The sequence below is a fragment of the Lithobates pipiens genome, unplaced genomic scaffold (genome assembly GCF_037356315.1).
Source record: "Lithobates pipiens isolate NorthernLeopardFrog02 unplaced genomic scaffold, aLitPip1_a1.2 Scaffold_25, whole genome shotgun sequence".
Lineage (NCBI taxonomy): Eukaryota > Metazoa > Chordata > Amphibia > Anura > Ranidae > Lithobates > Lithobates pipiens.
In genome coordinates this window covers 14,177,190-14,203,028 of record NW_027507787.1, presented here as the reverse complement: position 1 = coordinate 14,203,028, position 25,839 = coordinate 14,177,190, and the positions used below count along the sequence as shown (strand labels likewise).

General features: G+C 40.4%; 1 protein-coding gene across 46 annotated transcripts in view; it reads right to left on the bottom strand.

The window, feature by feature from the left end:
- Positions 1 to 25,839, bottom strand: part of ANK3 (ankyrin 3) — a 906,473-nt gene that overhangs the window by 141,136 nt on the left and 739,498 nt on the right. For 30 of the 46 annotated variants that reach the window (XM_077454076.1, XM_077454078.1, XM_077454087.1 and 27 more), the window contains 7 exons: positions 24,416 to 24,613; positions 21,018 to 21,116; positions 12,811 to 12,909; positions 11,750 to 11,848; positions 8,519 to 8,614; positions 4,285 to 4,357; positions 1,442 to 1,504 (listed from right to left, as the gene is read on the bottom strand). In XM_077454076.1, coding sequence (XP_077310202.1) covers positions 1,442 to 1,504; positions 4,285 to 4,357; positions 8,519 to 8,614; positions 11,750 to 11,848; positions 12,811 to 12,909; positions 21,018 to 21,116; positions 24,416 to 24,613 — 727 coding nt within the window. The remainder of the gene's footprint in view (positions 1 to 1,441; positions 1,505 to 4,284; positions 4,358 to 8,518; positions 8,615 to 11,749; positions 11,849 to 12,810; positions 12,910 to 21,017; positions 21,117 to 24,415; positions 24,614 to 25,839) is intronic. The other 16 variants (XM_077454070.1, XM_077454081.1, XM_077454089.1 and 13 more) reach the window with 1 other exon arrangement.

The following is a 25,839-nucleotide window of genomic DNA, read 5'->3' as shown; positions in this document are numbered from 1 at the left end:
AAAAAAAAAGAAGACTTACGTCAGTGCTACAGTTTGAATTTAAAACGTATTTGTGTGAACTGTGAAGTTATGTCATGGATTGTGGAAACAAACTAATGTCTAGTGATTGTATATAGTGTATACCACATTTACCACTGACTAATGTAGAGTTGCAATGCAAGGAGATCAGCTAAAAGTAGTTGGATCTGTATGTGCGCTATAATTAATCGAAATTAGTCGATTAATCAATTTTAAAAAAACAATTAATAGAACATGAAAATTTTAATCAGTAACAGCCCTAATATATATAAGCAATGTTTGTTTTTTTTCTTTGCGCTTTTCCATGTGTCTATTTGAACTTTTAATGCATCATTCTTCATCCAACGTTAATAGACATTACCCGTTATGAAAGCACAGTCATACCAGACATTAGGCTTAGTGTGGTTACGATCAGAAAACTGGAATTAATTCAGTTGATTAAAAACAAAACACACCATGTAATTAGTAGAAAACGTTGAGTATGTAAAATGGAGCTCAAACAATACAAACCAGCTACATGTTTTTTTAATAACTTAAAAGCATTGAGCAGTTCAGTAAATATGGCAAGGACAGATTCTGAGGTTTGATTTTTGTTTTGATTTAGCTGTTTTTATCATTGACTAATCCAGGGATTTTAGGATAACCAACATCTACAGAAAACAGCGTCAAACTCTTGCATGCACCTGATGGTGGGAATATAAGGCACAGACCTTTTTATATATATAAAAAAAGAGTGAATTAACTTCTCTGCATCCATAAGAGCTGGACCATTTATTTATGCCAGCAAGCTGGATTAAACAAGTCCTTTTTCCTTCACTCAGGGATTGTGGAGACAAGATATTTAAAGGGCAAATATAGAGATTGTCATTGGTGTTTTCTCATATTAAAGATGCTAGCTGCCTGGCTTACCTTATGCAGATAAGGACTTCTGACCACCCGACTCTGACTATCCTGATCTACCTGCTTATTCTAGCTCAGTGACACAAAGCTTATTAAATGCAGCTTTCATAAAAAAAAAAAAAAGAAAAACCTGGTGACCCAAAACAATAACATACAGCTGATGCTGTATATGTAGACAGGAAGTGGCTGAAAAAAGACTGGAGAAGACCAGTAATGTTTATAGGTGCAAAAGAAACAAAAAATGGTGAAAAAAGGTAAAGGTTTCTAAAATAAAAAATGGCAATTGTTGAATGGCTTGTATTTGCTTTAACATATATTTTAGAGTCCAGAGAAAGTGGTCAGAGTACTGAGAAAGTATTGCTTGTCTGCATGTTGGATGCTAATAAGGCAAGAGATGCTTAATTTGGCAGGCGGACCTCAATGCTGTAGACCCCCCAGAGATATGGGAGTATGTAGTAGCTGTTGTAGTTGTTAGAGCTCCATATTACTGGTGTTTTGTTATATCTGCTGCACTTATAAATACCTTCATCCCCTTCTGATAAATACTCAGCATCGCTGAGAATTTCAGGTATATTGGCTCTACGAACTGTACGAACAGGAGAAAAAAATGTAACGCTTGGACAGGACAAGTGTGCCTACATTTCTCATCATTAACAATAACATTAATAATAATATATGGACTATATCAGACTATAAGAATTATCTAAAATAAGCTCGCTAAAACACCATTAGCCATTATTTGCTGGCCATATACTCATAGACTTCTTTCTTTATCGATGCTAACTGGCACAGATGGACAAATCTCCAGTTGTGGCCTTTGTATTTTGACAGCTGGTGCCACCAGCTATCAGAATACCCAGTAGTGCCTGTATCTGATTGGAAATTTTCCTCCCGTTCCTTCAACTTTTCAATGAAGGATGTCATTGGTGCTGACAAAACCAGTTTAAAGGATAAGTTCACCTTCGGGAACATGTCACAAGTTCCACGTTTTTCTAGGGTGGAACATTTAACATGTTCCAGCTCCTGCAATTATAGAACATACAGAAACGGTTTTATATGTCAGTGAATTTGTATCTTTAGTTTGTGAACCTGCCAGACAGCATAGCCTAATCCTAAAGCCCCATTCACACCTGAGCATTTTGTAGCTTGAAGCCTGAAGCTACAAAATGCTGGAGGGGAAAAAAATCTATTATTCTCTATGGGGATGGTTCACATCTCCACTCTAAAACACTTGAAGCTAGAAGCTTCAAAACGCCTAAGGCTCAAACTTGTTCTAGAACTTCTTTTTAGGCAGATTACAGGCGTTTTTCTTTTTTTTATTTGGGGATCCACTGCCTCTGCATGACAGCAGTATGGGGAGAAGTTCTCTGTGACAGCTGTCACTTTTTGGAAAGAGTGTGGCCATGTGGGGCTCCACCCACACAGCCATGTCATTTATTCACAGAGTACTGTGAATTTTTTGAAAAGTCCTTGGCTGGTGAAACACACCCAAAAGAAGTGCACACATATAAAGAGTAACACAGAAAAACGTGAAACTGGTGTTACACTAGTCCTCCCTAGGAAGGACCTTACCCTGATCCCCCAGGGTGTTAAGCTCCAGATGGGGACTGAGGTACTTCACTTGGGTCCATCTGGTTGAAACCAGATGAACCACCTTTCTCTGGAAGGTCTGCCGAAACAGACCCACCCAAGTGCTCGTGGGACTCCCTCAAAGGGAGATCCCATGAGAGAGGGTGAACCAAGCCAAAAGCCAAAATGTCCACCCCCATCCCAAGACGTTCAGGGTAGGCCTGAGGACCCACACCCTACTAATCACACAGTGACAAAATGTGTACACACCAAACAAAAAGATACAAAAGGTGACAAACAAATGGTAAATAAATAGAAAGTGGGGTAGAAGGAAGTGGGAGAAGTGAAAGGTGACCATTGTGCAATACATTGGCCGGCCCTTTGGCCAGGAATAAAAAATTCCTCTGGTCCTAGCCACAAGGCTTGGCCTTAAGGGAGGTGTGAAAAACGTGTGCATGGTGAAGTCACCATGGTACCATAAATCAAAGTGACCCCCACTCAGAGTGATTGTAAGGCACCCCTGAACTGCCAATTCAGGGGCACATTCACCACAGGCTTTTCGTCCCAACCCTGACCAACAACCCAGACCAGCGCAGCCCCCCACTCCACACAGAAAGGCCTGAAGTTCTGGGAGCTTAGGGAGAGCCCTGGATGAAGACTCAACCGTTGCTCCTATCCCTCCTACCTAATTACATTCAGGGGATACTAACCACTCCCCCCCTTAAACGAGGAGCCAGTGTTCTCTCCCGAATAACTGTCTGGAGCTAGGACTACACCAATCCAGGCCAGAAGGCCAGGGACCCAACCCTCTGGCCAGACCCAATGCAGCATCCATCCTCACCAGGAGCACCCTTCCAGATGGTTCAGACGCAACCAGTGGTCGGCCCCCAGTAATCTGTCAGGCAGATCGACATCCCTGCTGAAACCGCCCTTCCAGGCACAATTAAACTATTGGATTTGCCAGCGCCTCCTCTAGCAACTGATAAGTACATATACTACACTTGATCTTAGCCAACAGAGTACTGTGAATTAATCAACTACAAGTACCGTCATCCTTTATGGCTGTCGGCTTGTAGCTCTCAATGAATTACCACGGTGCTGTTGAGCGCTGTGGTAGTTTATTGATTCTTCCTGTCAGTGTGAAACTGCCTGCCCTTACAATGTATGGGCAGACAGCTTACACTGACAGATCTGCATGAGTCTGTCATGGCACCAGCAATTTGCTGATCATGGGTGCAATGCTGTCCAGGCTCCTAAAAAAAAAAATTGTAAACGCAAATTTTTTTAACTGCAAAGGTGACTTTATCCTTTAGGATTTGTCAACAGCTGTGTCATGTGAAGGCTTATCTAAACAGTCTTTTGTATGATCCACAATGTGACACTTTGGTTAACTTCTCCATGACATTGCATAGTTCCAAAGATCAGATATCTGCATGCTGCTAAGCTGCACTTACTTTGTCAGGCAGCCACCCATATTTGTTCATGGTTATGGAGGTAACTGCAGAGCATATCAGAGGTCAACAAAGGCCCCACACATCTGCAGACCAAAAACGCAGTCTTATGTGTGTGTGTGGGGGCCTGCAATTGTAGTGTAACCTTTGATAATCACAGAGATAATGATACACCGACAGCCAGGAATGCTTGTATAAAGTCAGTGTAGCTCAGCAGGTGATCTGGGATCTTCACACCCATGTACACCGCAAATAGCACATTCACTTTATCATTTTACAGAACTGACTTCCAAGGCAGGACTGGTGATGACACGGATAAAAGGAAGGATGCACGTTACTTCCATACCTTCATCATCTGACATGTCCAAAACCTCGTTCATTGTTTCTGGGACGTTCATTTTATGTTTTTCAGTCACCATCTGTTAAAGAAAAAAGGAAGAGAAAACATTGCTTCAATGTTAGACTGGGGAGTTTTACAAGCCAAATATGACCGCAGCGCAGGAACAATGCAGGGGCTTCACATGTTGTGTGTATACTCTCCAGGCTGCCAAAAATAAAAAATAAACATAAGAAATTCTCCCTGGTGTGTCCGCCGAGTTCTGATGCTAACTCGGAGCATATGTGTTCTAAACCCTTTCTGAGCCTGTCTTCGATACACCCCATTTGTCACTTCAACGCTTGCAGTACTTTTTTTTATTTGTAAAGGTTAATACATAGGTTATGTATGTAATCTTACTAAAATCAGATTATAAACTAAAGAAAAATTGTTAGACCCTTCTTGGCTGTGTTGGTAAAATTTAGTAATGGGGAAACATTTGCCTGTTGGCCTCTTCTTGACCTTCTCCTGTTGACCTTCTTGACTGGTTCTTAACAAACTGAGTGGTCAAGAAGGGCCTCTGGTTTCAATGCAAAAATCCAGGCAATTAGTCATAGACTCAGTTATAGAACATACAGAAATGATTTTAAATGTCAGTGAATTTGTATCTTTAGTTTGTGATCCTGCCACACAGCACAGCCTGATCCTAAGGCCCCATTCGCACCTGAGCGTTTTGTAGCTTGAAGGATGCTGGAGGGGAAAAAATCTATTATTCTCTATGGGGATGGTTCACATCTCCACTCCCAAACTCTAAGCTAGAAGCCCCAAAACGCCTGAGGCTCAAACAAGTTCTGGAACTTCTTTTTAGGCAGATTACACTCGTTTTCTTCTTTTTACATTGGTGACCATTTGACCTGGGCAAAATTGTGGCAAAAACGTGGCAAAATTGCGGTAAAAACCCCCAACTTTCTGCCTGAAAACAAAATGCTCAGGTGTGAATGCAGCTTTAGCCTCCATTGAAGCAGCAGCAAAGTTTGGTCAAGAACATTACCCTAAGTCTGCTATAAAGGACTGATAAGGTCATCCCTCTGTTCACTGCTCCAGTCAGTAGGTTCTCTGTCAGCACATGTGTACAGCAGCACAACTTGAATGGCTGTCATTTATTATTTGTGCTATATTTAGCACAAGCATAGGATGTCTTTAATTGGCCTATGCAAGTTTAGATTTCTTATGCCCCGTACATGTGGTTTTTCCGATGTAATTCAGCTCAAGCTTGGCTTGCATACACGCGATCACACAAAAGCTCTCGGAACTTTCGACCGCCAAGAACATGGTAACGTACAACACTACAACGAGCCGAGAAAATGAAGTTCAATGCTTCCAAACATGCGTCAAATTGTTTCCAAACACGCGTAAGAATTTTGCATGCCGGAATTGCTAGAGGAGATAAGGTGTTTTATTTATTATTGGCCTTGGAGTTATTGCTTTAAAATTATTTTTTTGGTTGAATAATGATTTGATTTGGTATATTTTCTATATTTTTGGATGCATAGAATGCACTTTTTGGTTAAGTTCTATTGGCATGTCTAATTTTTTTTTTTTAATGCACAATAAAAAAATTGTGGAGAATAATACTTGGCTATGTGTTTTACTTCAAATGACAGTTTGGGAGCAGGCAGTTACATTTAAAAAAATACAATGTAAAATTGACAAGGGACAACTACGGGATAATGGTGTTGTGGTAACTTGCACAAATAAAAAAAAGCTTAATAATATAATTCTTGATATCACTAGAAAAAAAAAGCCTTTGAAAATTTGTTTGCAATAATTCCATCAGTATCACCAGCAAAGCAGCTTCATTATTATCCCATTAAAGAAGAAGAGAATTGTGCGCTGCATTTGGAGATTTCATAATTTGCCACATCACAAATGTTAATTCTCCATTACAAACGCTAGTTTACAAGACCGACGGCTTCTGCCTCCGAGCATGCATGTTTGTACTTTGGACTTTCGTCCGATGGACTTGTGTACACGCGATCAGAAAATCCGACAACACACATTTGTTGGCGGAAAATTTGAAGACATGCTAGCCAACATTTGTTGGCGGAAAGTCCGACAACAATTGTCCGATGGAGCATACACACAGTCAGATTTTCTGCCAACAGTCTAACATTCAACATTTCCCATTGGAGAATCTGATCGTGTGTACAGGCCTTTACAGGCAGAAAAAACCCCCACCAGAGGAGCTTTCGAGTAGAAAAGACACCTAAGTGTCCGAAAATGTGCGAAAAAGCTCAAAGATGCTTGAAAACGTACATAAAAAAAGATAAAACGAGCTGAGTGGATGGGTGAAAAAAACACGCTTATGCTTTGAAAAAAGCTCAAAGAAGCTAAAAAGAAAACACGTGTGTAGAGCCAGTACTCCTGATGAGTACGCGCTATGTCTTTAAATCTAGTTTTTGCCCAAGACTGTAGTTGAGTGTTTGGGTTAACTGTTCTAAATTATGCTTTGGCATCAGTTTGACTGAGTTTTATTGAGGTTCTGCCTGGTCATAGGTGGGGTTTGCACCTGTGAGAGGCCTTAGAACGCAGTCTAGTTGGACGCATTGAGTACCAATCTCGTCTCGGAGCCAATCAGTGGATGCGTTTGTCTCACTGTGTATGCCGGGAGAGGGTACTTAAGGTTCTGAAGTCACGTGGTTCTGGGTTCCAGTCCAGAAGTTGTTGCTGACACCGTGGTCCTGGTCCTCCTGACCAGCCCCCAGAGGCCCTCATGGCCTCGGGTGTGGATCCATCCGTTTCCGAGCCTCAGAACTGGCTAGTTCGAGGCACAGTAACTGGAGGGAGGATTCTAAGGTGTTCTGGTGCCGTCTCGAGTTTGGAGAGGCCCAGCAACTCTACATGCTACCAGGGGAGGACTCTTCAGTAAGAGAGCCACGCACGAGGCTGGCTTCACGGCAAGAGCCTGGAAGCTGAGCTGCCATGGATATCGATTGAATCCACAATTCTTACGGTATCGCCGGACCAGCTGAAAGATTCTGGTACAGTTAGAAAAGTTCCTACCTCTATCCTTCCGGTTACAACTACGTTTTTCCACCAAGTCTGTGTGAGAGACTTTGCAAAGCTAGAATTACTTGTTGGCTGCTAAATCCAAGGTCCAGGATTTATCCAACAATATTCCCTGGATTATGTACAGAGAGACTTTCATTGAAGTCAGCAGTCCCAAGCACCTGAGCTAAACTTTATCCTTATATCCTCTATTCCCAACTTAGAGACTGAGTTTGTTCAACCGTTTTATGCAAAATAAAAATCCTAAAAGGGAATTCAAGTGTCGGTCTCTACAGTTACTGGGTCATCAACCCTGGGAACCCCTAGACAAAAACAAGCTGGTGGAGGTAATCGGTAAGCCCCGAAAAATTCAGCCGCTCCCCCGAGGGTAAGTGTTAGGCCGCGTACACACGCGGGGACTGTTCGCCCAACTTTGTCCGTCAAACAGTTTCGGCAAACAGTCCGCTCAAACTTAGCATGGACGGACATGGCCACACACGACGGACGAACAGTTTGCTGAAACCGTGCGCGATGACGTGAACGGCACGTACGACGGGACGAAAAATACGACGTCCTATACACTGCATTATAACTTTCGGCGTGTAAATCCTTTCTGAGCATGCGCGGAACTTAGTTTGACGAACAAGCCTACACACGAGCGGACTGTTCGCTGAAACAAGGTTTCAGCGGACAGTTTTTCGGAAATTCCGAAAAACCTTGTTCGTCAAACTGTCCGCTGAAACTGTCCGCTGAAAGCCCACACACGAGCGGACTGTCCGCCCAAACACTGTTCAGCGGACAAAGTTGGGCGAACAGTCCGCCCGTGTGTACGCGGCCTTACACGTGCAAAAGAACACAAAAAAACACAAGGTTCTTCAAGGTTTTAGGCACAGAAATAAAAGCAGTTTTTTTTGCATACTGCAGCTAAAAAAAAAAAAGCTGCTTTTACAGGCATTTGAGCTTTTTTATCAGCTTGAAGAAGCTTGTATACTTTTTTGGACTGAGCCGCTTCTTTGAGCTGCAGATGCTCAGTAAATGCAGTTATTGTGTTTTGAAATAAGATACAAATACATTAAGTTTAGTTCTAATGAAATGTTGTTAGGTAGACCCACCCAATTTTCATAGAACAAATGGGCCAGTCTAGCCGATCAACAACTTTTTTATTAAAAATATATCATGCAGTACATCAGAGACTTAATTAGACAAGTTTACTTACAATTGTAGTCAGGGTCTCTTCTGTCACCACTTTCAGTGTATCGACCACTGAAATATAACCCAGTCTACGAGCTATAGCCAGAGCAGTATTGCCATTCTATTAAAAAAAATTAATTAGTATAGAAGCCACAACAATGTTTATATAATTAGAAAAAAAGTATAAGAATGGCTGTATGAGCAGAGGTGTTTCCTTCTTTAAGTATTACATTACAGTGGACTTTCCTGTCTCACTTCCCTACCAGCATCATACAAATATTACACAATAACTTTCCCATTGCGGGATCTGCTCTGATGACATACATTTGGCGATCACCCATACATGAGGATGTTAGGATTGACAGACAATATCCTGTATGTACTACATGTTTTATCTAAAAAATCTGCATTGGCCCTAAAAGGCCATTTAAATACCATAATAATATTACGTCTTTCATAGGAGAAACAAATGGCTAATACAATACACTTACTTTATTGGACTATGAGAAGAACAGTGAAATGCAGTAAGTCATGATACAAACATTCTACTGTGCAAATTGAGAAGATGAGAGATAAAGAGAACATGTGCTTTGCCCATACAAGTTCCCATTAATGGTGGCCTACTTGTTGTTATAAAAATAAAACAAATACAAAATAAATATTTGTACAAGTGACTTGCTGTTTTTCATGTCACGTGAAAGTGTTGGTGCTTGGCGATTGGCAGCCCAGATGCCTACTAATGGGGTTGATTTATTAAAACTAGAAAGTGCAAAATCTGGTGCAGCTTTGCATAGAAACCAATCTGCTTCCAGGTTTTATTGTCAAAGCTTAACTAGCAAGTGGATTGGCTACTATGCACAGCTGTACCAGATTTTTAACTCTTCAGTTTTAGTAAATCAGCCCCACTGCGACTTGGAAGTGACTAGAGTCACCACAGCCTTGTGTAAGCTCCAAGCTTTGCCCGTACAAGTTTCCTTAATTGTGGCCTACTTGCTGTTATACTTATTTTTTCTTTGTTCTTTTGCTACACATACAAATACCCAAGAAATATTTGTATGGGGTTCAAGTGACTTGCTCTTTTTTCATCTCATGTGAAAGTGCTGGTGCTTGTCAGCTCAGGCACCTACTACCATGACATGGACGCCACTAGAGAGTCACCAGCCTTGTGTAAGCTCCAAAGTGTAAATACTAAGCTAAGTGAGCAGAAATGAGCCAGGAATATGAAGTGTTAAGCCCCATACACACTATCAGATTTCCTGCTGATTTTTGTCTTCAGATTTACCAAAACCATTTAGTGCAAGGGCGTGATTGCATACAAATTGAAACTCCTAAGGTATGAACTAATATTATATGGTTTTGGTAAATCTGAAGGAAAAAATAAGCAGAAAATCTGATAGTGTGTATGGGGCTTTATGGGGAGCTTATCTGATATGTAGTGAACCAATTAAACCATTTCTTTTCACAGTTTATTAGGTGCACAACGTTAGCATTTTACCAAATAAAATTTAATTTAACCTCCCTGGCGGTATGATTATTTCTGATTTTAGGTGCTGAAAGTGGTACAATTATTTTGCATGGAAATTTGGCGTTTTATATTGTAGGCCTGCAATTCTTAGGAATAACTCTCTTAAATCTGTTCAAACAAGAATCTAGTAGACATCCCGGGTATGATAAAGTTTATAATATAATAAATAACTATAAATAATGATAACAAATAATAATAAAAATTATTCAATAGTGTAATCAAATCCAAAAACACTGAAATTTGCTCATTTGCAGAATTGTCGCTGTCATTAGATTTAGTGTTTGATGACGGATCTCCCCACAAATCGCTATCGCTCAAATTCTGCAAGTGATTCTAATTTATTATCGCTGTTTTCTAGCTAGTCTAAAACCACTTTTGACATAAAGGGACACTTTTTGGTTGCTATGGACAATCTCCAATTTCCAGGCAGAAAAAAACAGTATTTATAATATAAAAGTGCATGCAGGGCACTGGACAGACCACTAGGGACAAAGGGTGTGTGTATTTTTTATACAGTACTGTATGTGTATTGTGTATTTTTACTTTTTTGAATTTGGCGCCGATCTCCGCTCCCGTGCGTGGCAACGTCGCAGGGAACAGAGCTCGGCGGCACTCGGGCACTGTGTGAATCGAGCGGAGGACAGCTCGATCACACAGTGGGGGGACATCGCTGGATCCAGAGGACAAGGTAAGTAAGTCTCCCTGTATCCTGCAATGCGATCCCGAGTCTGGCTCGGAGTTACCGCTCATGGTAGTGAAATTCCAGCCCAAGCCAGACTCGGGATTACCGCCAGGGAGGTTAAAGCTTCACTTTTGTTGAGAAAAAAACATTCTCCTCTGGGTGATCTATGTACATTACAAGGGTTATAACAACCTTTGTTGCAGATTCCTACCTTTTGTTATTCTGAAGAAATCACTGTTTTTTCCTCTGTGCTGAGTAGGTCTAATGGGAGTGGTTTCATAATTATCTATCAGCTGTGCACCTACACAGCACTAATGAGGAAAGCTGCTGGGCCTGCATCCCTTTAGACATATTCCTATTGAAAGTATCTTACTAAAAATGACAATTTTTGTTGCAGGGGATGCCTGAAATCTGACTTGTATCTTAGGCAGCCTTCTGGGAAAATTGGTGAGCCAATCACACAAGCAGGAAATTATGTTTCTGGGGTGTGTTCAGTACACACTCTGTGTACAGAAAAACTCCAGGTAGCCATATTACATTGCATTTACAGAAAATTACAGCGGCTGCTGATTGAAAAGGAAAGGTCATTTTTAATAGCATTCAATTACAATATGACGTGTGTCACAATTGTATACGCTATATTATTTTTTCTTTATTTGCTATTTTTTTTCCCGTTGAAAGTGGAGTTACTCTTTAAAAGAAAGATGGAGCAGAAGTCCATAATAACAGAGGTCAACTTTTACTCTCTATCCTGCAACTGGAAAAAGAAGTCAGGAATCCTGGGGGTATATTAGAGGGATGCTGACATTCAAAGATCATTCACTGCAGTTGAATCTACCTTGTGTTTTAATTGACAGTAACTGATTCACCACCAGTAAATGTTTGGGGAAGGCCATATTTACTGCTTTGCAAAATGTACCCCAGGCTAACAGAAGACCCTTTCTTTAAAAAAAATTGTTTGGGTTCTGAGACAAAATGTCACATTATACTGTATAAAAAATTCAATGGCTGTTGGTTTGCGGGTTATTGGAAACTGTTTCTCCACTTACCACAGTGACTTCATTGGGCGACGCACCATGCTGGAGTAACACGTTAATGATATGGGTATGTCCCTGCTGAGCAGCCTGATGTAAAGCAGTATACCCATTCTGAAAAGGAGAAACATATAATTATCCGAAGGAATTTGAAAACAATCGCCTTTTTTCAATGAATAACACAGGGTAATCAAGTTGTATAATACTACTAGTGTCATTAAACAGTAAAAGAACAGGGGAGGGCAGTTTGAAGGGCATATGCACACGTGCTTATGAAAATAAGCAGCTGGTAGAGTATGGCAAAAAAAACACCTCTAATGTTACAATATGCACATACGTTTATGCGTACACCATTATAAAATCATAAAAACTATAGCCAAAAACAAAACCCTCCCTCATATACACAGTGAATCCCAGTCCTATACACATTCATTTATGATGCATGGATCACTTACAGTCAACCTCTGTTTTTTACATTCATAAATATGTGTTTTAATGCGCTGGACCACAGGGGTCTTAGTTCCTCTACACCAGTGATGGCGAACCTTGGCACTCCAGATGTTTTGGAACTACATTTCCCATGAAGCCCAACTGCACTGCAGAGTGCATGAGCATGATGGGAAATGTAGTTCCAAAACATCAGGAGTGTCAAGGTTAGCCATCACTGCTCTACACGTTTCTCATAAATGTTCCTCCCCATTAGGCGCATACAAGGAGGCCAACACTATTAGTAGAGTAGTGGTTTTTGTTTTGTTTTTGGTGAAAGGGTGATACCCTCTTTCAGGTTTTTACTCTGATCTTTAACAGCACTGGATGGCAATCCCCTCACTTCCTGATCTAGTTGGCATATTGTCACTGGGACAGGAAAGGAGATGAAATCACAGCAGACACACACACACAGCAAAAAAAAAAAAAAAAAAAAAAACAACATTCCCCAACCTATCCAAAATGTAAAAAACTATTTAGGTTGTAGATCCATAAGCAGGGTTTATGGTCCTACAGGCTCAACGTAACATCCCAGAATGAAAAGCCCATATTCATTTCAATTATTTTCTGTAAATATTTGCACAACTCACTCTGGTTTTGGCATTCACTTTAGCACCATGTTGCAGCAAGAAATTGACCATTTTAATGTTCCCGTAATGGCTTGCCACATGCAAAGGCGTATATCCCATCTGCAATACATACAGAAAAGATAAATAGTTAATGCTGGAGGGTCACAGATTTCTATTGATCATTTTGCATTGAAAATATTGCATTAAATAGAAAATGAAAATGCAATTTTTTATTTTTTTTTACTCCTAAGGTGTGTTTCATATCAATCAACATCATAAATTGCCTATGTCCTATAAATATTATGTTATGCTTGTTATTCTCGATGTTCAATAACCATGTTATACTCTTCCTTCCACCTTTTTTATTTTTCCCCTAAAGTTTAGGCGTAACATGCCCCATGTACAAAGGATGCATATGGATGTGCATCTCATCCCATTGCCTTTTGCGCCACCACAACTCTGGTGTGCTTCACAAACTACTGCTTCATTCTTATTGCCTTTTACATTCTGTCAGTTCATTTTAATTCTATGGTGTTATGCAAAACGTTGGCCCTTATACCCAGTCAGCGAAGCATTGCAAAGTGACCTGACAACATAAAAATCAAAAAATAATTACAGATTTTGCTTAGTTTATTGCAGGGGTGTCCAACCAGTGGCCCGGGGGCCACACGTGGCCCGCGACCTCCTGCTCTGGGATGATGAGTTAACAAGCCCAGATTGCAGATTGTCTACCCACCATGTTAGAGCATCAGTGTTGTGAATGAAGCCAGCGGTAGAGGAAGCAAGTAGCTGTGGAGCAGAGCTTCATAAGCCAATGCTTCCTGTATAGCACCGCCTCCTGTCATAGGTGGAGTGATACCAAATGCACTCTGCCTGGGACAGCAAAATCCCTTATTACTAAAAATCACAGTGTATATATGGAAATATCTGTTCTGGGTTGCTTTTAAGCTGATTCACAGTTGTAGCACAGTGTACCTGCACTAAGCCATAGACTTCTCATCTTACCTGTGGGTTTGGTGCACTTTCAGAAAGAAATTCTATGGTAAAGTACAGCTAACCTGCAGGAAAGCCACAGATGCAGGTAGACCACAGGCCATCAGTGTAAAAGTAGCCTTGGGCCCCTTTAACATGATCTGTCTGACCCAATCGGACCCTCCATTCACCTCTATGGAGCGGTAGATGTAAACAGACTTGTGTCCGTTTACACTTGCCTCCTTCCAATACGATCTGCTAAAAAAACGGAAAGTGGATCCGTCCCCTTCCATTTGATCAGATGAGAGGGCCCCTAGAGTAGAGTGGGCTGTGTCTGTGTCCACTTTGCTGTGTCTGTGTCCACTTTGCATACGCAGAGTGGACGCAGAACTGTCATCTGCTCATTGTGGCCCACGACTGGTTATTAAGTCGCTTAAGTGGCCCTCGCTCTTCAAAAGGTTGGGCACCCATGATTTATTGGGTGCATCATCACTGCTCTCTTAATTGCCTCTTAATAATTGCTACTACTAATATTTTTTACCTTTAAGCGGCTTTACTTTTAGGTACTGCAGAGCAATTCCAGGCAACAAGTGAAAACAACTAGTGAGTTACTAATGTACTCCAACAAATACTGCAATTGTTCAAGTCAAGCTGGTCATTTAAAGCTGAACTCAAGTAAAAAACATTTTTTATTTATTTTTTATCCAGAAAGCTTTCCCCCAAAAAGCACAGCATTCAGCAGAAGGTAATTTGTTATGTGTACCAGTTTAACAGACATATAGCAGTCTTTATGCCCTCTAATGTCCTCACTAACGCTCTCCAGACCCAATGTGAAAGTAGCCTAAGGATTGGGGAGCAGTCTAGCAATTAGTACAAACTACTAGAATTCCTCCAGCTATCCTACAAGCTAGAACCCCTGTGTTAATCACTCTTCCCACTGTCCGCACACCTGATATACAACAAATGGTAGCCTGCCACCACCCAACAGTTTGTCCACAGATCTTTGCCTGGCAGATCTGTTAATTTACAATCTGCATGTAATCTGCCAACACACAGAGCAATTGCATACTGATTGGCATGTAACATAGACCGAGCACTTAGGCACTAAAATGCAACAATCTCTCCAGAAATATGAGTCCTAGCTTAGTACACAGAAGTCACTTATTCATTTTATAACTTATTATCCCGAAAGTGGGCAGTCCATAAAATATATATAAAAAAAACAAATTACAAAAATATCAAAAAAAGACAAAAAGACACACAATTGCCAATTTGCTATGAAAATAAGAAGGGATAAAAACAGAAATAAACTTTACCAAAGTTTATCCTTTAGTAGAAACATGCCGGACCATGTGGGGACTTCGTGAAAGAACGACGTCCCTACCTCAGGTTCCCCAATTTAATGAAATATGGATGTGGGTGGGACTTTAGCCCTTGGCCAATCAACTCAGGGGGTGTTCCTGTCTCAGCCCATAGGATGTTTCGTTTTCTGAAATGACCACTCTCGGCACTGATCAATGTGTCAAGTATAGGATTTCTGACACCAGTGCATCGGTTTGATCACAACAGGACCAATCTCTGCCTGCCTGCCGCAATCAGGCACCATATAACGGTTTTGTGTGTTCCCCTAAAATTCTACACATGCTGCAAATACAGAGTTACATGTACTTGTAGCCCAACACATGTATGATCACCAGGAATTATTTTCATCTCTCTGACGCTAATATTTGAGCTTTTATGAGAGTTAAAATAGATTCCTCAGATCTGGTGATATCAATCAAAGGTGGCACACTGTTCGGGCCTCCTCATCGTCCCCTGCTGATATTGCTAGACGGAATAACTAGGCCTCTCTTTTGAAGTTTTTGGAAGGTGACAATCTATGTTTACTTGTATGGGAGAGTTTTATTGGCATCTAGGTGTCAACTCGATCCTTGGAGCTAGCCCTGTCCTTTTCAAATGCTAATGAAAGAACATATGTGTATGACTGATACTGAATACTATGGGGGTTATTTACTACAGGCAAATCCACTTTGCACTACAAGTGCAAAGTGCACTTGAAATTGCACTGAAAGTGCAGTCGCTGTAGATCTGAGGGGGACATCCAAGGAAAATAAAAAAAATAATTTTAGCTTGCACATGATTGGATTATAAAATCACCAGAGCTTTCCCTCATTTCAGATCTACCCCTCAGATTTACAGCGACTGCACTTCCAAGTGCACTTTCACTTTTGTAGTGCAAAGTGGATTTGCCTTTCGTAAATAACCCCACAGATCTCTAATACCCCAGAATTACATCTATATCTAAAATGATACGACTTCTACAGATCACATCACATATCACTAAGGCAAAACTATCATTCTCTTACATTTATGTTATGCCCTTATAATGTAAAGTTTAAATAAATATATTACTATATCCACATACACAATTACTGCTGAATATGTGCTACAAATTATAAATACAATGTTACAAAGTTCACATCCTTTCTTTGTAACTGTGTTTTATTTACTACACAAAAAGTACTTGGAAATTGATCCACCATCTAAGCAGGTTCAGTAATAAATAGCACTTTGTGTATTTGGAAATCCACATTAGATCCACCACCAACTTCAGAAAGGCTCACTCTCCTGATAGGGTGGAACTCAGAATATAAAGTCCAGAGGCACATTTTCACCATTATCTCTATGTATTATATATCTCATAGGACAAGAAACCTGTGGACAAGAACACCCTATTGTTTCATAAAGGATCTCTTTTCCACCAGTGCAACTTTAGCTCCAGGATTTCTCTCAATGTGGGAAGGATTTAAACATAATATAATCTAATATTGTAATACTGCTTTAAAAAAAAAATGTATTTGAGTCCCACCATCAGAACCTCTATTAGTAGTATATCCTGTACTCGTCCCTAAACTCCTGGTAGGTACCATGAACCAGCATAATGATATCACCTGCGTAACCTCACTCTATTTATTTGTATTCGTATTTCTATTTATTTTAGTATTTTCATTTTTTTTTAGGCTTATATCCTTCCCGCATTGTGAGAATTCATGGGAATGGAGTTAGAATGATGGAAGAGAGACCCTTCATGAAAATAAATGTGTATTTGTATCTATATGTTTTTTTCCCTATAAAGAATAATGATGAAAATGCACATCTGACCTTTATCATTTCAGGTTTATCCCATCTGGCCAGTGAGCCTTTCTGAAGGTGGTGGTAGATATACTAACACAATTGGAGCACATTTGATGTTGACTTCAAAACACATATGGTGCTTTGGATAGCTTACCTAGATAAAGATGGTGAATCAATTTCCAAGGACTCCTTCTGTATGGTGAATGAAACAGTTACACAGAAAGGTTGTTGACTTTGCAACATTGTAGTCCTTATCTGAAGCACATATTGGACCATAGTGCTAGTTTTGTATGTGAGTATAACCCTTCTACCTGGGTGGGTGCCTCCTGATTGTGTACAGTGATGCTGTAGGTGTGTGTGTGAGTGGTGGCATGAGAGCAGATTCTCTGCCATTGCTCAGGCACCGGAATCAGAGTCATTCAAAAGTGAAAAGTTGCAGCAGCATCACAGCTTGTTGATACTAGGAAACCACATGGCACTAATAAAGGGATAGGAGGCAGAGAGAGGTGAAAAGGGTGAAACCAGGCATGGAGCATCAGTAGCTGGCAGCTTCCTACTCAATAGTACTACAGATGGATGGTTAGCAGACCGATCAGCTAGCACAGTGATGGTGAACCTTGGCACCCCAGATGTTTTGGAACTACATTTCCCATGATGCTGAACTACACTGCAGCGTGAATGAGCATCATGGGAAATGTAGTTCCAAAACATCTGGGGTGCCAAGGTTACCCATCACTGACCTAGCACACAGTCATGCAGCTGAGGTAACTTGGCTCCATAGCCAGAAGTGGCAGCTTTACTCATTCTGAAGAGATATTTTGCAAACACTTAAGAATTGTTCACATCATGAGGTATGTCTGAGCTTGTGCGATTTTTTTACATTTTTTGGATGGCACTTTTTTTACGCCAGCCCATCAATTTCAATGGGCTGCCCTTAGCAATAAAATGTGCAAACAAAAGATGCAGGCACGGTTTTTCAGCTGAAGCTGCACCAAAACACACAGTTCTGTGGTACTATGCGTTTTGGCAGACACTGACGCACACGCATTTCCAAGATGCATGGGACTCGCACATGTCTACAGAAGGCAGTTCGGGACACATGCATTCCCACAATGTACCTGGTGTGAACAAGACCTCAGCCAGTACCTGGAATATTTTAATATAATATTTAGGGTAGGTAGGCATGTTATTTCTTTATATTTTATCTTATGTGTCTAGAGTTCAGCTTTAATTTTTCTTATCCTGTGTAATCCAATGTAGCAAAAACACCTCACAGGGTTACTAGAACTTTCTAAAGCCTGTCCAGTGTAACTCCCTCTCTTCCTGCTTTTTATATCTCCAGTCATATCCAAACTTCCACGGCAGGAATGAGTCTCATTGGTTTCTGGGACAAACTTTATAATGACTTTTTTTTAAATCAAGTGTTCAGTATACCAGAGACAGAAGGAGCCCTGCAATGGTTGTGTTTAGGAATGGCTCTTTTGTGTCAGGAGTGCTGAGATAAGCATAAAACAGACCCAGAGGACTGGAATAGACTGGTGCACTGCAGCAATATCAGGATATAGACTTGTACTACCTGTATGCATCTCAGGGTTTGATTTTCACGTTTGACTAGGCTATACCTTCAAATAATAAGGTAAAGAAAAACGTGTTATGGTAGTAGCCAATGGCATCCAAGTAACAGCATACAGTACGTTCATTAATATGACAACTCTAAACTGCTGACAAGTGCATTTTATTTATTTGTCACTATGGTACTACTTTTTGCAAATTATTTTTGATCTCTACACTACCATTTTATATAGGCCTGAATGTTTTCTAACATGTTGGCGCACTATGAATTTATGAGGAACTTCCTGGTCTTAGTCTTTAACCACAGCTATATGATTCATGTTCTAGTATTAGTATTAGAACAAAATATAATCATAGCACACATCTGCTTAACTACAATCTATCTCGTCTCTAGACAAGAGTAAAAGAAACAGAGAAAGAAAAGGTTGACTGGCAAAAATAGTGCTATTTGATGTACCACATCCAAAATTACAAAGTGAGAAAATAAAGTTTTTTTCCCCTAAGCGGACTTTTTAGGCGACATCTATTAAACAGTATCAACAAAGTATGTTGAGAGGTTCCATCATTTATGGTCTACACAGGGTGATATTATTTGACGGTATTTAGCTAATTCATGGTTTCATGTTCACTCAATAATTTTTATCATGTTAAATTTGAATAAATATTTTTTTATTATCATACTTTGTTGATACTGTTTAATAGATGTCGCCTAAAAAGTCAGCTTAGGGGAAAAAACTTTCTTTTCTCACAGAGTAAAAGAAACAAGACAACTGTCAGCCCCATTCAAAAAGGTGAAAGTAGAAAGAGCAATAATTATGTGCAAAGCATAGAGAAACCAATCAGATTTCCGTTTACTGTGCAATACCAGAGATATTTGATTGGCTTCTATTGAGTAATTCTATAAGGCCTATCTACTAGGGTAAGAATCTGATTAATTTTGGCTGATTTACAGATATGAAAGTATTGGCTACAATTGTCTAAATGATGGGAATGGGGCTTATGCCCCGTATACATGACCCGTTTTCCTATCGGAATAAACTCTGAAGGTTTTTCCGATGTAATTCCACTGAAACTGCCTTGCATACACACGATAACACCAAAGTCCGATCATCAAGAATGCAGTGACATACAACATGTACGACGGGACTAGAAAACGGAAGTTCAATAGCCAGTAGCCAATAGCTTCCGTCTCGTACTAGCTTGTGTCGTTTTTGGTCCGTCGGAACAGCATACAGACAAGCGGTTTTTCCAATAGGAATTGGTTCATTCGGGAATATTTAAAACGTGTTCTATTTCTAGGTCCGACAGAATTTTCGAAAAAAAAGTCCGATGAGGCATACACACGATCGGAATATACGATGAAAAGCTTCCATCTGACTTTTTGTGTCGGACATTCCGCTCGTGTGTACATTAGAGTAGACTTAGCCCTTGTACACACGGTCGGAGAATCCGTCAGAATGTGTCCTATCGGACCGTGTTGTCGGATAATCCGACTGTGTGTGGTATGCATCAGACTGATTCCGTCGGAATATCCATCGGACCCAATTTTCCAACTTGTTGGAAATATTTTCCGACAAACTGGTCCGATCGGACATACTCCGATCATGTGTAGAGAATTCCGAATCGGACAAAGTGTCACGCATGCTCAGATCAAATTCCTACACCAAAGCTATTGGCTAATAGCCTGAACGTAGTCCCGTCGTAACGAAATAACATCATCACGTTCTGAACGATCGGATTTTCCGACAACTTGGTCCGACCGTGTGTATGCAACAGTTTTGGACACAATCCGTCGGACAAAATCCGTCGGACAAAATCCAACGGATTTGGTTGGCAGAATGTCCGACCGTGTGTACAGGGGCTTAGACAGACATAGCGGCCAGATGTCCAGTCTGGGCTTGAAATGCAGGTATTTCACAAAGACACAGGAAGTGATATAAAGCCCAATTGTAGGAGTTATTTAACAAAAAAAAAAAAAAAGAAGTGGCAGTGGGGCCTCTGTTTCAATGCAAGGGTTAATTGCTCAATAACTCTAGGGAATGATACCTACCTTATTTCTTGTTCCAGCAGACTCCATCTGTGTGACTGGTCCCCAAAGCCTCTAAGATGCTCCAGGCCCCAGTCAAAACAATAACATCATCAAGTACAATGCAGGGCCTATAGGCCTCTATTGTATGTCAGGACAGCAATGGACTGTTCATAAGTCTGAGTGGAGCAGAGCGCTGGAGCGAGAATGTAGTATTACACAATATTCCTCATCTCTATGGAGCATGCCCTCAAACAGCAGGGTTTGTTTTTTTGTAATTTTCAGAGTTGGGTTTTAAAGATCAAAAGAGATATTTGCAAGCATCATGGTTTACCAGCACTTCCTTTACCAGATTCTTTTTAGGCCCTATCAGATTCACTATAAACTGACTTACTTAATAAGCACAATGTCTGTCTGGTTTTGTCCAATAAAACAATTAAAACATTTTGCATCTAATTTACCATGTGAGATTACATTTATAATATAAGACCTAATAGTAATGTCTATAACAGTTATAGATTACCTTTGTTGTACAGTCAGAGCCTGCTCCATTATTGGCCAGAACCTGGGCCACTCCCACTCTATCCTCTTGCGCTGCCAGGTGAAGAGGTGTGAGTCCGCTCTACAAATTGCAAAATTAGGTAATATCAGTTCACAATACATAGTAAAAGCTGGTGCTCAATATTTTGGGGGGCAGCAAACAAACCTCCACCCCTCACTCTCACATAACGCATATAACACCAATACAGGCTCCTGGCCCATACGGGACAGGCTCTATGGAGTTGGAAAGGCAGCAATCAGTGCTTCTCCTCTAAACAGCCCTGGACTCCCTGGCCAATTTGGTCTCAGGACTCACTTTCTTATTGGCTGGAAGGAGAAGCAGGAAGGCATTAGCAAATATTAATTCGCTAATGTCAAACAACTGGGTGGGCTCAGTACGCAGTGCTCTGCGCCACGAGCCTACCCTTTTTTGAAGCCAATTAGAGCTTCAGGTTCTAATCATGTGCTTCAAAAAAAAAAAAAAAACCTTTGCAATCCATGTGTCCGGCACCCTGCATGTAGATTAGGAGCCGAGCGCATTGTTTTTGGGGGGGCACCACTGGTAAAAACTATACAAAATATGAAAAAAACACTGCGTTTGTTGCATTGAGATGACATATAATTAATAAGCTATATAGCCACCACCACTAATTTGTACAGTATGCATCTGTTCTCAATCTCCCAATAAAGCATGATAATTAAAGATACAAGGAGATATGAAACATCATTTAATGCAGTTGTCTCACAGTTATATATTTTTTCATGCAGCTAAAATAAGTGCCTGAATCTGTTGTGATATTAACCTCATTTAAAGTGGAAGTAAACTCCCCTATCGTTTTCCGCCAAGGAAGCTGCCATCTTTGCCTCTGTTTAATCTTCAACTGCTATTGTGCTGCACATGTGATTCGTTATGACACCAGCCATTGGATGGTTTGATAGTTTGGCTGAGAGCACAGCCAATGTGCAGTTAGCATTCCCGGCATGCCTTTTTTTTTTTTAAATGTTTAAATCCATGGGTTTACTTCCACTTTAACCCTATCCACTAAAACTGAGATAACATTATGTGTCTCTGCAGAACCTGCATATGTCGGCAGGGAACTTACTGATAGGAGGAGAGAGCAGAGTAGGCACAACTGCTAAGTTACCAGTGTGCAACTGCTCCTATATTGTCCAATTAGCAAGCTGTACATAGGGCAGGGATACCGCTGTACTTCTCAACTGCAACATCAATGCAGTGTCGCCGTCCTAGCTGTGCTGTATGGCAGAGGTGTATCCATCACAAAAGTGTCTGGACAGAATCACCAATGCTCTGGCAGAAAAGACAGTTCACATGTGTATTTCCATTTAGGAACAGATCTCCACGAAAAGTTAATCTCTTAAGAAAATGTTCAGTAGCAATGGCTGTCACTACTCATAACATCTAGCCACTTTTCTGTTTTCAATTGAGAAAATAGGATTAGCTCCTCTGTGCCCCTTTTAGGGAAATTTCCTCTCCCATCAATATATTTTAGGTAGTAAAAAGTTTAAGAAGATTTGATTTATGTTCTTTTTTTATAACACGTCTTTGCAAACAGCAATGCGAGAGTTTTGCCTCAGGGTCTAAAGATGAATACAAACTAGACTTTCCTGTTTTATGCAATGACTGGGACAAGGATTTATTTAGCTAAATGTTCTGTTATTCACTTTGGCTGTCACAGCTGTGTATATACAGAGATAGGAGGCATTTTAGGATGCCCAGAGCATAATTCTTAGCATTGCTATCTCAAAACGATAGGGTGCCTGGGTTCTGAGTCAAAATGTGATGCTATCTATGTGGGGTCTGTATGTTCTCTCTGTCCCCCCATGGCTTTCTTGACCGCAGTTCAAAGACATACCAATAAAATTAGAAGTGTTTAACTAAATGTGGACACCCGTTAACATTAAATAGACTGCAAGCCCCTGGGGGAAGTAACTGATAGATGCAAATAAAACTTTCTAAAATGTTTTACGGAATAAAACAGACTATTATTTGCTGATTTATGCATAATAAAACTCTGTCTTCCTTCACATTTTTTTTTACAAACTTGATATTGAACAGACAAGGAAGAAATGTGATTCCACTGTCAGCCGGATATCACTGACTGTCCATTATGCAGAGACAGTCATCAGCACTACCAGCAACAATGTTGGCATCTCCTTTGGGAACAATCAATACATTTCAACAGCCTATATAAGGGTCAGTTTAAATCTGTATAGTGCATTTTAGGCTTGTTGCATTTAAAACATGCTTTACATGGGTTTTAGGTATATTACCATTGAACTCTATATGAGATGTGCTTCCATGAAAGTACATCAAAGATGCAGCAAGAAAAACCTTTTTAACGCACCAGACCTAAAATGCACAGATGTAAATGTGGCACAAAGTCCTCTTAGCTTGAGTTTGTAGCGGGTTTGATGCGTTTAGGAACACACAGATTCGCAGGTTACGTAAAAAGCATAGTATTCCATGGCTTTGGTTCACATCTATGCGTTGCAAATTTGGTGCGAGAAAAAAAAGGGCCCTGTGTGTGCTGACTGTGAGTGTGATGCGAATTCCTATGGTGCAGTGCGAATTTTATCTTCATAGGCTTCAACTGAACTTGCAGTAAACTCACAGCACACAGTTCACATCTCTGCGAATTGTTCACTGTCTGCCTCCTGAAATTTGCGGTAAAATCGCACCTCACACAGGACAAAAAACTGATTAAATTTGCAGCACATCGCATCACAGTAGTGTGAACCTAGGCTAAATCTGAGTATTGAGCAATAAACATTCATTTTTGGCAAGCTTTCTAGGTGGGATTGAAACTGCTTGTCACAAGAGCCTGCGCTGTGCAACTTCCATCTCTTTCTCTTTGTTATGAAATGAAGATGCCCAAGTGAAGATCCCCAATACTCTGTATCCCGCGATATATGGCTTAACGTATAACTCCCTGGTTTGTTTCTACTGCTGTCTCCCCTAATTAAAGTACTTGGATTGTTGTTTTTTATGCTAGGTTTGTACTGCTGACCTTTGTTTCATTCCCATCTACCGACTAAACTGCTTTTGTACTTTCCCTGACTAGCCAGTGCAAAACAGCATCTTCCATATATGTGCCAACGGTCAACAGGCATCCAAGATTTGTGACCTGTAAGCTTCATATAGCTAAATCCATACTTTTTTTTCGCAGTGTTCTTGCTAATTACCAGATTCTCCCTAGATTCTTTTTCTTAAGGCAGCCCATACAATGTGGTGGTAACCTGGAGCACCTGGCAACTCATCTGAGAAATAGCAAGCAATTTACAGTGGATGGAGTTGAAATGGTATTTACTGTATATATACATGCTACAATGCCAAGAAACATTGAGGACTACAGATGGTACCTTGTTGCTAACATGGACATTAGAATTTCTGGTGAGCAGCAAAGACACCATGTCAACATGGCCTTCTTGGGCAGCAAGATGAATGGGAGCAATTCCTTGCTTGGTCATTGCATTGGCATCTGCCCCATATTCCAGTAACGTGGTGGCTATTTCCATCTGGTTTTTCTTTGCTGCAATGTGTAAAGGTGTGTACCCATTCTATAAAGAAAGACAGACATTTACAAGGACAATTATTGGGCAATGTAAGCAAACATATATATTTTATTAATCATTCTGTCAAGTACCTGTTAACAGAAAATCCAGAGAACCTTGAATATGATGTCAGTTCTTTAATAAACTACCTATCCTAGATTACTGTATGTGAACAGTAAACCTATAACAAAAAAGTACCATCTATTCAACAATTTCCTTTGAGTAGTCTAAAGTAATTTCACAGATAAAAAAAAACACTTATGTAAACAAAGGAGTGATTTAGTAGATTAGGTGGCCTTAAAAGTTGTCTCAGTAGTCAGTTCTGAATTTTAAAGATTTGAATGACGTGAAGTAGAGACAGCAGTTGCAAAATGATTACCAATGCCTGGGTCCAAAAAACTGAGCATGGATCGCATCACTGGTTAAGCAGCAGGGGGTAACTTTAGTAGCTGTTTGATCAAAGTTACATTCAAAATTACATTACCCTTATTAAATCAAAACACAGTAGACATTGCCATTCCAAAATTAACTGATTGCCGAATACTGTTATATAGATTAGTGGTTGTCCCCTATGTAATTAGCACCAATTGTGTGTGTGTATATATGTAGTATACATATACACATAGACATAGACAGTGCCATGGTGTAAAAGGGGTTTTGTATCACCCAAGATTGTCATCCAGGCAGGCTGAGAGGATTTGGGCTGCTTGTCTCACATGGAGTACACTTTTTTCTCACTGGCTGGTAAAACCTGGATTGGGACATGGAGTCCAGAGATTTCTTAAAGATCTGGGAGGGGCAAAATCTTTAATTCTAGATCCTAGTTTTCAGAACCACCAACACAATAATTAGGTAGTTGTGTGCTGAATTTTTAGTAGAGACCTAACTATGGTTCTGGACTTCACCCCAGGAGACAGACCAGAAGTCCGGTGGGCTCCGCCTAGCAGTACAGATGGGGGCCAGAGCAGTAAGGGGTGGCTAGCTGTATGGACAAAACTTGTGTGAAGACTGTCTGTAAGAGACAAACAAGAGCCTAAAGGGTAAGATCAGAATGGCAGTACTGCTTGTGTAAGTCAGAAGGATGACGATCCGTTTGATAAATCTGTGCAAGGGAACTCATTGATTTTGATTTCTGGAACTGTGTTGAATTTCTTTTAAAAATATTGGGCAAGAAAAGCCCTTACTAAGAAGTAGGAAGCAAGTGGCTGTGACCATAATGTGCTACCAATTGA